Below are 13,203 nucleotides of genomic sequence, written 5' to 3'. Positions count from 1 at the left end.
TATTTTACTATAGAGTAAACAAATTCTAAATTCATTATAGTGTTCTACTAAGTTCAGGAAATATAGGATATTGTGCTCAAAAGGTTACCGTAGTTTATTGGTGGCTGCAGAGGATTTGCAGAAGTCTGTTTCAGAAAAATGAGAATGCAGCGTGGTATGATTGTTTCTTTAGGGAACCTCGGTTGGGAAAAGAAAGAATACAAGAATTAATAAATTAATGGACTCAGGGTAGGGTGAGGTGAGGTGGCCGGGGGCTCGCCGCCCTATTGCGCTATATTACCGATTGCCTCCTGGGCTGGATCGCCGTCCTCCAGCGTCTTGAGTTAGCGCTGAGTCAGGAAGTGCGGCCAGACGGTTAACTGGTCCGCTGTGGGCAAAGTAAAAAAGGAGGCGCCTGTGATTTCGGCGTTTTCGGGGAGTATTTGCATTCGCGATTATATGCGTGGCTTCAAGGAGCTTACCGGTGGTGGAGAGCAATTCTCCGAGGCGTCGGTCACTCGAGCTGCTCACAGTGGAACGCTACTGTGAAATGTGAGCACTCACTGGTTATTGGATGTGACGGGAGTCACGTGGTTGGGGAGGGAAAGTGCTCGAACGCTATGATTGGTGCCGCGAGTCATGTGACGGGGGAGCCTGGAACCCAGGCCCGCTTCCCGGTGGAAAACGGGTGGACATTTTAGGCTGGGATGAGGCTCATAAGGAGCTGGATTGGTAAATGAATTCCGGGGCAATTACGTGGACCTGGTGGCGGTGAGGGATGTGCAATTAATTTAATATAAGTGCCATAAAAAAGTGCTCAATTTGTGAACATCAGTATTCGATCAACATTTTTTCAGGAAAAAGTAATTAATAAAAACATCGAGTTTCAGCATTGCATGAAAAAAGTTATACTTTGCCTAACATATACAACAAATTGTCTTTTCAGAATGACCGAAGTTCAGGGCCAAAGTCACGTGCTTTTCGGAATGACAGTGGTTCAGAGACAAAGTTAGTGCTTGAGGGCAGTTTACAGCAAAGTTGTCCAGTCCTCACTTCTATTTAACCCTGTGTGGATGGTATCAAATTGAATAATTGTCTTGAGCTCCTCTCGGTTGAGGAGTTGGGCCAGGTTGCCCCCTCTTTGAGGGAGTTTCACTGTCTTCAATACTGTCCACTTGATGTCATCCACTGTGTGTTGCAATTCGGAGTAGTGTTCAACTAGCGGTGCGTTTGGGGTCCCACAGCGTATCCGGCTTCTGTGCTGGCCAATGCGAGTTTTTATTTTCTGAGTTGTCTGGCCGACGTACATTTTTGGGCAAGGACACAGGATGGCATAAATTACATTATGACTGTTGCAATTGGTAAAGCTTTTCATTGTCAATGTCACATTGTTGTGGCTGAAGTTTCTTGCCTCAATAGTGAATTCACACATCGTGCAGCAGCCACACTTAACGTGCCCAAGGATAGGAGGAAGACCCCAGTTAGCTTCAATTGTGGTAGGTGGGGTAGAGGCTGGAAGTGCTGCTCTTATCAGATGGTCTCTCAGATTTTTGCTTTTCTTAAAAGCAAATAGAGGCCTCTCTAAATGAATTGGGCCTGCATTTAAAGTGGGCTGAACAAAACTGAACGGATAGCGTGCGTAACCACCTTCTCTCCTGTTTCCAACAAAATCCGGCAATCTATTCTTAAGCATTGGCCCACTTTAAATGCAGGCCCAATTCATTTAGAGAGGCCTCTATTTGCTTTTGAGAAAAGCAAAAATCTGAGAGACCATCTGATAAGATCAGCACTCCATTGTGATCTATATATATCCATTGTTCTTCCTATTTCTCGTATGCTCAGGACCACTTGTTGTTTTGAAAAAATACTTGCTACCCATGGCCCGAGCGATTTAATGGGTTCCCCTTGTCCCTTCCTGATGCAAAGTTAGGAACTGCTTACAACTAGGTCTGCGCGGAGTTAGCAGAGTTCGCTACGTGGAACTCCACGAAGTGCAAAAAATTCAACCGCGCTACGCGGCGCTCCACGAGCAGTAGAGTGTGTTAGATAAATGCAGCTCATGGTGCTTTTCATTTCCAGGTGCTAGTCCGCACAGTGCAATCATCGCAAACTGCACCATGCACAGCGCAAGTGGGCGCAGCTTCCTTTCTGCCGCTCGAGTAGATTTTTACTCGAGCAGCCGCTTTCTCAACACGCGAGCATACACGGCCACCCGCAATGAGAAATCTGACCACCTGCGTCGAGAAATCTTGCCGGTAGGTTGATTTTCCACGTTTGCACTCTCCAACTTGATGTTGACAATTACGAACGAGGAAAAATCTCACTAGGAGGTGGGTTTTCCTTGCTTGCGCTCACCAACTTGACGTTGACGAAAGCGAGGGAGGAAAAAAACTGCTCCGCAGAGTGGAGTTTTTCAGAACTCTGCGAGCTACGCATAATGCCCAAACTTACTAACAACAGTGTTGCTTTGGAAGCTGGACTTTAAAACTGACTTACTGCTCAATTCTGTTATTTGCACGGCTGTTCCACAATCACTTTGTTTTACCTAGCTGTACTTTAAAATGTTTTTTCTTTTCTGTGTATCTTGGTACTAGGCACTTTTTTGTCAAGCCTGCATAACATCGTGGCCTCGTTCCACTGTCCCTGGCCTCCATTCCACTTTCGTGTACCTTCTCCTTTGTACTACTATTGTCTAGTCGCCGTTATTTTGTCACATTTTTGGAGTCATCCTGCCCCCTGCACTTCACATCATGCTCTTTACCTATTGCTCAGGGAAGGAAAGTCCCAAGTTTACTGACACACTGTGATGTTAATTGTGGCCCTTAACTGACTTGAAGCAACCTTTTTAGCTTTTTCCAAGTTCCAGCGCCATGCATTGCCAATCTGTTGCCATCCCAAACATAAAACAAAAGAGGGCATGGAGTTTTGCTGTTCCCTGCACTTTCTCTTCTGCTTTTTCCTTACTCAGCTGCTAGTCTACCCTTCAGTCAATAATGACATAGTTGTTCCCTACTGTTTACACTTTCTCCAGTATCTTAATTAACTCCTTACCCATTTGAGTTAGAGGTTTTAACTTACATTATGTTTGTAATTGTTGGCCATGTTTCTGCAAACATCATGTGTAAAAAAAAAAAATTGAAATTGCACTGAACAATAAATTCTTTTACTTACTTTACTCACCACCTTTGAAAGGAAAGCAGCCCTGGTTTGCAACACCAACCTGTCAGGGTAAAAACAGTTAAGGGGGCATTCGGGGACTAGGAGCCTGCAACTCGCCCATACTTCTGGCTGAAGAGATGGCCACCAAACACAGTCATCAGAGTTAACATTCTATGCAGGAACTCAAACCGGGTTCTTATAAGAAAAGTCAAAACTAAATTAATCTTTCACTGGGGAACAACAAATGGGGTTGGAGGGTACATATTTGTCAACTCCTTTAGAAAACACATAACTATGGGTAATTTGAAAAAGGAAGTTGGTTCGGCAGTCATAGGAATGCAGCCTACGTGACTAAATACCCTTTGGCAATGCCTATTGCACAAGGGAAAGTACCTATGGCATCTTGGCCTGTAAGCGGTCCACACTATTGTACGCACACCAAGCAAAAAAGCTGCTGCATCTGCCTGAGTAACCAGATTTGGTGGAGAGGCAAAGCTCTGACAAGATGACATCACCACCTCTTGTGGTTGCTGAAAGGAACTCCGATAACCCCGCTCAATCTCTAAGCATGTAGAAAGAGGCCTCGGACTGTGCGGTGAAAAACCATTCCTCCCGACTAGGAAAGAAGGTTCAGCCTGAGTGGAAGTTGTAGTGTGAGACATTTGGAGAAGCACAGGAGGTCCGCTTACCACAGCCTTCTCGGACAATCTGGGGCAATGGAAATAACTTGGAACTGGTCTCGGCAAATCTTCCTCAGAACCTGAGGAATCAACGGTATGGGGGGAAATACATAATGCAACATAAATGCGTCCCTCAAGGCTCCCTTCAATAGATACTGGAGGGCACAGAACCATCGGCAATGAGCATTATCTTCAGAGGTGAACAAGTCCACCTGAAGAGTCCCTTACTGGGCAATGATGTCCTAGACTATCTCTGGTAGAAAACGACACTCATGATCGGCAAGATAACACCAGGTAAGGCTGTCTGCTATGACATTCAGAGACCCCACAAGGTGATTTGCCATGTGCCCATTACCAGAGGCTCAATGCTTCCAGGCAAAGGAGGTGAGAATCTAATCCCTTTTTGCTAGCATACTACATTACAGATGTACTGTCCGTCAAGATCTGGATGGATTGTGCTTGGAAGGAGGAAAGGCCTTGAGCACTAGCTGAATCACCTGCTGTTTCAACAGGTTGATGTGAAGAACCTGTTCCTCTAGAGACCAGAGCCTCGGAGCACCAGATCCTCCAGATGAGCTCCCCATCTTAGGTGGAGGCATCCATCCCTATCGTAGCCACGGCTGGATGGGGAGACGGCCATCCTACATGGCAGGTTCGTCTCATTCCCCCACCAAGCCACTTCAATAGCAGTGCTGGGGGCGATCACGATGGAGCCCAAGAGATCTCCCATGTACTGTAGTCCATGTCTGTGGGGGCACCACAGCAGGTCCCTCATTCGCCAATATGCATACACGACTAGGAGAACACAGGAAGCTAGCAGCCCTAGAAATCTGAGAGCCTTTAGAACTGAAATTAATGTGACATGCTGAAAGGATGGAATAATTTCCAGAATGTCAGCAATCCTTTGAGGTGGAGGGAAGGCACAGAGAAAGGTGGTGTACAGTGCCAACCATATGAACTTGAGTCGTTGGGAGGGCGGCAGGTGAGATTTGGGCTTGTTGATAAAAAGTCTGGGTCAAACAATAGGGATACTGTTGCCTGCAAATGGCGCCACACAACCTCTGGCAAACTTGGTTTCATTAGTCAGTTGCACAGATACAGTAAGATAGGGATGCCCATCACTCCTGAGATGTGTCACTGCCAATGCCATCGCCTTTGTGAAAATTCAAGGTGCTGATGTCAAGCCAAAAGTCAGTACCACAAATTGGTAGTGTGCAAAACCCACCACGAACTGCAAATACTTCCAATGAGACCTCAGGGTAGGTATATGTGAAAGTACACATCCAGCAGATCAAGAGTCATAAGGTCGAACACCAGTAAAACTTGAACTAGGGTCAGTATCTTGAACTTCTCTTTTTTGAAGTTCAGGTCTCTGAGGTCCAGGATCAGATGCAGCCATCCTTCTTGGGCACCAGCAACATGAAACCAAGTGATCCCTGGCCCTTTTCCTATTTTGGCACTAACACCACAGATCTCTTCTTCAGAAGTGCTGCCACCTCCTGTTGAAGCATGGTCAGGTGGTTTAGGGTAGTGGGGGAAGGCAGACGAGCATACGGGGTAGAGCCTGAAGGAAAGGGAAGGTGTTACTGCATTCCCCAATCTGAAGAACCTACAGGTCCGATGTGATAGCCTTCCAGGCTGAGAGAAAAGAAGGCACTTATCGATGGAGGATAGAGGTTGGGAAGTAAACTAGGCTTGCTTTCCTGAAGGTGGGGGTAGGAGGAGGAGGAGTACGTGGAAGGTTGCGGAATGGAGCATGGGCCCCTTCCTATGGGTCAACCTCTGTACTGTCTGAGCTTTGGATTCAGTTGTTGCTGCTGAATGTATGGCTGATATTGTTGCCTGTTGCAAAAAGAAAAGCACCTGGAGAAGTCACAAAAATGAAGGAATGTACCGTAATACCTCAAATGGAAGGTTGCTCCAAGCTCAGGAAACAAGCTGTGGTCTTACTGGTCTTAAGCGCTCTAAAGCGGAATCAGCTCTGTTGCCAAACTGGGGTTCCTCATCAAATGGTAGGCCTATCAAGCTATTTTGTACATCTGCTGAGAAGTTTGAGGTTCTAAGCCAGGTGTGCCTCCTGATAGAGACTGAGGTCCCCATCTCCCAGGAAATCGAGTCAACCTTTTCCAGCCCCATACTGATAATGAACCTTAAGGCGTTCTGGTCATCCTGAACCACTTTTTGAAAGTGCTGGTGCATGTCTTCCGGCACATAGGGTACTTCCATTTGGGCCATATTTCACAGGGCATGGGTGAATCTTGCTAGAAGACAGTTGGCATTGATGGATTCTAGCACCATGCACCCCGCATCAAAGGACTTCTTTCCCCATGCCTCTAGGAGCTTTGTCCTCCTGTCAGGTAGGGTGGATGGGAATAACCCTCCTGATAGTCCAGAGCAGTAAGAAAGCCTTTATTATGTAGTTTTAAGGTGACGTATGAATAGAGAGGAACGGCCAATCACCCAGAGCAGGGCCATCCAGCGGCCATGCCGTCTGTTAGCCTCCATGGCCAAGGAAGGTTTCTCCCATGCTGCCATGACTGGCTTTAGGAGGGACACGTTATAGTGGAGTAAAGACTCCATTATTGTGGCTGATGGCAGATGTACCTCCGTGAGGACATTAGTTCTAGTATCTGCAGTCGAGAGTTGCAGATCTAGGGCCTCTGCAGCCTTCACTATGATCCTATGAACAGACATCACCTTAGTCATTGGCGGTCCAGTAGGAAAGCCAATAGCCAGTTCAAAAAAGGTGTCCAAGCCACTTGCAGATGATAGGCCTTAAAATTCTCCTTGTGCATCTTGATCCAAGCCTATGTCCAGGGTGTCTGAGTCAGTTCTAAGGATTTCATGCAGCCTTTCCCTGTATTGTTCCTCTTCAATGAGATGCTAGGCCTCTCTCTGAGATCTTATTTCAGCAGTGGGGCCAGGCATTGGTGCAGGCGGTGTCATTTCCGAAGTTGAGGCTTTGGGCGAGACCCATCAAATGGCATATCCATATGGGAGGCCTGAAACCCAGGAGATCTCATCCATGCGTGGCGACAGCGGACCTCACTGGTACCGACTGCCAGGTCTAAGCAATCTGTGGTACCCAGGCCAAACTGAATGCACATTTAGCTACATTTTATCCATCCTGAATGTTTGCGCCAGGGAGGCCCGACGGAATCCACTGATGGCCTGCAAGATCTCATTGGCCATGTCCCAAAGTTCATTAGTGTATCAGCCAAGCAAACAATTTGTGGTGACCAACCTCAAGGATAGGCTGACTGAGGAGAACATTCGTTTTCCAAATGATTCAATCCTTTTGGACTCTGCTGTGGTGATCATAGGGAAGGAGCTGAGCTTCACCTTGCTGGTAGAAGCTCGAATCTCAGGAGTGGGATGCTGTGTTAAGAAGTCAGGGTTGCCTGGTGCCAGCATGTGGCTCCTGGCAACCTGCTGATTCACCAAAGGGCATGAAAAAGGCTTTGCCCATGTTCCCAACAGTGTGTCAGCCAGGGATTCATTAAAGGGCAACAAGGGCACAGAAGAAGTCTGTCTAGGTTGCAGGACCTCTGTAAGGATGTTAGTTTTGACCTCCCCGGAGGGAAGTTGCAGATCCAAGACCTCGGCTGCATGTCTAATGATCATTATGAAGGCACTGTCTTCTGTTGATGGTCCTGGGGGAGAAATCAACTCAGTATCAGGAGATGTATCAAACTCACTGGCTTCCAGTAAGTCCGTTTCCCAGTTATCATGATGGTTTGGGGGTAACACATCCCAATTATCAGCAGCGTCATCTCCAAAAGTTGGCAGACTGTGATCAGAGTCTGAACCAAAAATCTGGTGGAGCACCCGAGGACGGTTCTGCAGCAGGAGTAGTGTCCTATCAGAATCAAAATGAATGGCGAATGGGACATGAACTCGGTTGAGGCCAAGACAAGTTTAGATTAGAGTCAGAAACCAAGATATGTTTAGGGTCTTACTCTGGTGTCAGTAAAATCCATGCCTGTAGTTTGATACTGAAGTCAATGCCGAAGAGACTGGTGCAGATTTTGGTGTAAGAGCAGGAGGCGGCAAGGACACTAGTGCAGAACCAGAAGCGGCTTTGAGGGGTACAGACAGTGCCAAAGACAAATCCACTAGTGGTAACCGACTAACAGATCAACTGGTGGTAACCCAACTGAAGGCACATGCAGGTCCATGTGTCCAGAAGGTGCACTAGAAGGAATCAGGAGAGTGCCAAAGATGTGCAACATGCCCTGCCTGAAGGCATCGATCTGTTGATGTTACCAATGAACCAGGAAATCGAGGTGCTTTGGGACCAAAGTGGGAACTGGCGCCTAGAGTGATCAGGTGGCACACTGATGCCCTTGAAACCTCTCTAGAGACAGTGTGGCAGGATGAGGAAAAGTTCTGTTTGATCTTCTCGTGTTTCTGTTTCGTCTTGGACCAAGACTTACTCGAAGACGTCAACCATGATGATGACGGGTCGCAGGAATAACCTTGGGCGCTGGAGTGAATCTGCACTTCTAGCGTTGAGCAGGACTTTTGAGGTTTCTTCCGTTTTTCGGACACATACAGCTGTGCTTCACGGTCTCAGATCAGTTTTCAATTCATGAGGACACACTCCTCACACAGCTTGAAATTGTGCCTTGAACCCAAACACAGAAAATGCATATCTCATGGGTGTCTGTTGAAGACATGTGTATGAGTCATACCTGCATGGCTTACATTTTGTAGTCTTTAGAGTGGACATAGTTGCCTAACACACCAGTTTCAGGTTTTGAGAGAAAATAAATCTTTCATATCAATTCATGAAATGATGAAAAAAAAGAGCAGAGTGTTGGATCAGTGTCTGAAGGTGTGGTAAGAAAGCAACTGACAGAGCAGCAAAGTCTATATCCGATCCGCTTTGTCACTGCCGGGCTGTAATAAAAACGTAGAGCCACATGAGGCCTCCTAATAGCGCTTGGGAGCACTGTTGTGAAAGTTCCCAGAATCAGTCTGGTGTCTGGGAATATAAAGGTGAGAAATCTGACATCAGAAATATTCATCAGAAGTAGCCAAGAAAGCAATATCTGCATTCTCCTGTGCACTGCATGTAAACCATGGATCACAAATGTGAATCCTTGTAAGACAGCTTAGTGTGTTAATGAAGTTGCTTGACAGGTTCCTGTGTAACCTTCTGGCCATAAGATATGATCTGATCTTGATAAATAATTCAGTGGGATGTGTAATTGCTCCAAACATCAGCTTGTAACCTACATGATATTTTTAACCCTTGCAAGACTACCTCAAACTTTTTTACTTCAAAGTCGATAAAATGAATGTCATTCCGTTGGGTTAGTAATTAACACCATTATTAAGTGCCATAAGTTAAGTTTACACTGTGTGTGCTGTATATATATATTGCCATTATTATTATAGTAATACGCCTGGTGTAACATACATATGTCACGTATAATGTGTTTTTTAACTCAGTATTTTACTTGTCTATTTTAAAGACGGTGCACAATGTAACTTGAAACAGTTTCTGCTGTCTTTGTTATCTTTTCATTTCTTTCATCATATATTTAATTTGTTTTTCCTATATAACTTCTCAGTTTAAAAAAGTCCAGAAACAAAGTGCTTTTTTATCGCAGTATGGGACAGAATAGTCCCTTACATGGTGATGGATGTGTACCCTTGCCTTGAGTGCCCTAACTTTGATGATGTCTGGATCCCTGATGCTGGTTGTAGTTGTCATGGGCTAACACAGCTCCTGCGTGTGCACTTTGACCTAGGCCTGTCTCAAGGATTGCAATCTTTTTGGACTGAGTGGGGCGCCTAAAGCACCATCCTCATAGTTGAGAAAGGCCAGGAGTTTGGCAGCATACTGATTAGTAGGAGTCAACATGCCTTTTTACCTGTGTCACTGGAGTGAGGCCCACAGGCTAACTCATTTAAAGTTCTGCTGCTGTGTGCTTAACCCACCCTTGGTCTAAATTGGAGTGCTGCACAGTGCGGATTTGTTATGTACATGTGCTGGGAGTACGTGTGCAGTGAATAGCACAATACAGAAATGATGCAGTGCTGGGCAGTGTGTGTATCATATACATGTGCTGGATATATGTGTGCTTGTGAAAGGTACAATAATGGTACAATAAATGGAAGGTGTAGTGTTGTGCAGTGTGTGTATGTTATATGCATGTGATGGGTGTATGTGTGTTTGTGAATGGTACAATGCATGGAAGATTCTGGGTTCCATTTTGGGAAACCCATAGGAGCAGAGGAGGTAGATGACTTTCCTCAGAAATATATGATTTGCTGCATTCATGTGAGCTGGGTGGAAAAAAGGAAGAAGGGAGGGCCAAACTCTTCAGCGTATTTCAAAGGTGGATCTTTGATTCACAGACAGCTCTCTCGGAAGGGGCCTAGGCACATCGCAGGAAGGTGATGGGGCTGGTAGGAGAATCATAGAGAGTAGGGCTAAGGGCTAAGGCATTTAGGTAACATTTTGATACACATATTACCGTGGCTGACACCAAGGTGTGACCCTCTAGTAACTCCCATGGCTATCAGATTTGGAGTCTCTCCTGCTGTGACAGACTGCTTTTGGGAGGAAAGAAGAACAGAAGCGAGAGAGGACTTCAAAAGAAAGCAGAACTCCAACATAGACTCTAAATCACATTTGGTGTCAAGAAATGGACTATAAGAAAGGGAGATTGATACCCCCAAAATTATCAACTGTCAAGCAGCCAGTCAGGCTGTGCAAGGAGAAGCTCGGCAAGACTTCTGCCTGTGACCAGGACTGGGGGTCAAAGTCTGCTAGCTTCCCAGCTGGTTAAGGGGACATCAATCAGGGAATCCAGTAGCATCTGCCCAAGAGCCTGGAGCACCAGTGCATGCCTACTTGCCAAGACTGGTGTGCCCCTGTGAAGAAGAGGAAAGTGCTGGAGGGGTTGATGTCCGGTGGGAAAATCCTAGAGAGTGGAATATCGAAGTGAGGTGTAGGGAGACGAATGCTGCACTGATCAGGTCATTGCCTGAGTGCAGTGTTAATTTGGCACCCCTCTATGCCAGAAGGGGTGCCGTGAAGATTGCTGCCTTGCAAATCTGCCGTAGCCCTTGTGCTGTAACAGGTTGGCAACCCAACGTGCCAGGTGGGGCTGCTGTGCGGATCAGGCCGAAGCCTAAGTGCGGTAACAGAACGGTGCCACCGTATACCAGGTGAGCAGCGGTGAAGACTGTGCTGATCGGTCCGGAGCATGTGTGCAGTGGAGGAATGGTGAACCCCCATATGCCAGAGGGGGCACCGGAACCAAGCAAGAAGTGTGGATTGGTCGAGACTGTCGATAAAGGAACGAGGCGCTGTGGTAACCCTAGAGGGTCTGAGCCATGACTGAGGACCAGCACCAGGATTGTTGTACCACCCCATCTGTGGGAGGAGCCTAAGAACTTACACAACATCGAGAACCCCTCAGACGCTGCCATCACAGGACCATGTGTGAGGAACTCGAGGACAGCCAACCGATGCCCACATGATCCACATGTAAAAAACTTACAAGAGACAGCAGATGCATGCCTCAGCGCCCAGAAAGGGGGTGCCGTTGGATACTCTGGTTGCTCCGATCCGGCTGCAGCAGGTGGGACTCGGGGACCCGCCTATGAAACAGTAGAGCCCTGACCTCAGGGAACTGTGTGTATTGTTTGTGAATGTTGTATTTTATTTTGTGGTTGTATTTATAAATACTCTTTTTTTCATAAAAGCAAGTACTGAACTGGACAATCATTTATTGTGGCTCCTGCATGTATTTTCAGTTGTGAGCCTGTGTTCACTCCCAGAGTCTATCCCCCCAGAGAAGCCTTGGACTGCTCGACCCACGCTACCCCTGACAGTCAAGTGCTGAAGCGGTACTTGGCCCAGTTACTCAGGACCCATAGTATGTCACCGCTCGGGACATCAGGAATGAAAGACTTCAACCCCCACGGTTGGACCCAGTAGCCCAGGTTTGGCTTGAGGCTCTCTGACAGGGGTTCTGACAGTTGCTTAAAAAGAGATGCCTTAATGCTAATGCAAAACTTAATTAACTTTTTCCAGAGACTGTACAAAATAGGTGTTTTTGCAGCTTAGTGGTACCCATTCTGAAAATCTTGGCAGTTTGAAAGCAATTTATAACCTTCAAGTTATATACAGATTCCATAGCGAGTACTTAACTCATTAACCTTGGAAGCACATTCTTGCATCTTAAAGCCACTATAACAATTATTCGCAGAATTCAAATAAAATATGTAATTTATTGTCTTTTTCTTTGCTCTTTCAGACCTGCTCCTTTGATTCCTGCACAAAGTTCAAGATCCAGCATTACTGCTTTTCGAAAATGAAAAGAAAAAAATATATAATGATGTCCACAAAGTGAAGACAGAAGTTTGCACTAACGTTTACCTCCAGATGGAGTTCATTTCTTTCTGTATTGACACTTTTTAATGTTTAAATTACCAATATTTTTTAAATCTCTGAGTTACTGCCTTTGGTGCTGTGCTATGCTATGGTGCTCTGTGTACTTGCTCAGGTACTACTAAATTAATAACTTATGTTGAATATGTATTACAGTGCAGAGCACTGTAGTATATATTTATTTTACACAAAGCTGGATTTCCATGGAAGGAAACTGTTTTCGTAATACTGTAGAACACTTGAAAGATTCTGCTTTAAAAATCTAACACTAAGTAATATCTTTGGGTCCAGGCTTCCTAGAACTCAAGCTTAAAAATGTATTTATGAATGGCCTTGGAACTTGATGCACTGGTATACCAAGCAAATTATTTGAATAATACTTTCATTTTAAATTTCAAAATATTTCAATTTTGCATGATTGTTGTACTTAGACTGTTACATCCGAAGTTAAACTAAATAGACAGGTTATGACCATTAACGAGGGGAAAGGTAATAATGAAGAATTACATTTTTTTAACTATCACAGCGGAAAGTTTCAATTTTATTAAGGAGCGGAGGCAAGGATTATGTTCATCTTGCTCCACTTTATTCCATAGAGCAGCCATTTAATAAACAAATTACGTTTCCCAGTAAAACACGAGGGAAATAAAAACATTAGAACCATTCAGTAAACAGTCCAAGTAATATAGTCCTTCTTCACTGATTATGCCCCCTCTTTCTTTGTGCGAGAGCTGCCTTCCCGAGTTAAGATTCCGTCCAACATTGGCTCACTCCTGTTTGGATGCGGCAGTTCCTAAAACATAAGACCACAATACCTCATATACAAAATACCATTACCATGCATGCTAACAATAACTGCTGAAAATTATCCTTATAAGAAATCCAAACATAGTTAATGTTATGAGAACTCCTGAACCTCCCATTCCTGTAAAAACACTAGGGATGGATCAGCATCCTTACTTGGGTGAGAAT

General features: G+C 45.4%; 1 protein-coding gene across 1 annotated transcript in view; it reads left to right on the top strand.

Moving 5' to 3' along the window:
- Window positions 1-12,158, top strand: part of LOC147663160 (disintegrin and metalloproteinase domain-containing protein 12-like) — a 280,469-nt gene extending 268,311 nt beyond the window's left edge. Inside the window, exon 10 of the mRNA XM_086950624.1 lies at window positions 12,098-12,158. Coding sequence (XP_086806750.1) covers window positions 12,098-12,158 — 61 coding nt within the window. The remainder of the gene's footprint in view (window positions 1-12,097) is intronic.
- Window positions 12,159-13,203: the final 1,045 nt, after the last annotated feature.

The sequence above is a fragment of the Lissotriton vulgaris genome, unplaced genomic scaffold, assembly GCF_964263255.1.
Source record: "Lissotriton vulgaris unplaced genomic scaffold, aLisVul1.2 SCAFFOLD_842, whole genome shotgun sequence".
NCBI classification, from domain to species: Eukaryota; Metazoa; Chordata; class Amphibia; order Caudata; family Salamandridae; genus Lissotriton; species Lissotriton vulgaris.
The sequence above is the reverse complement of the archived record's forward strand: the minus strand, read 5'-3'. Positions and strand labels throughout refer to the sequence as shown.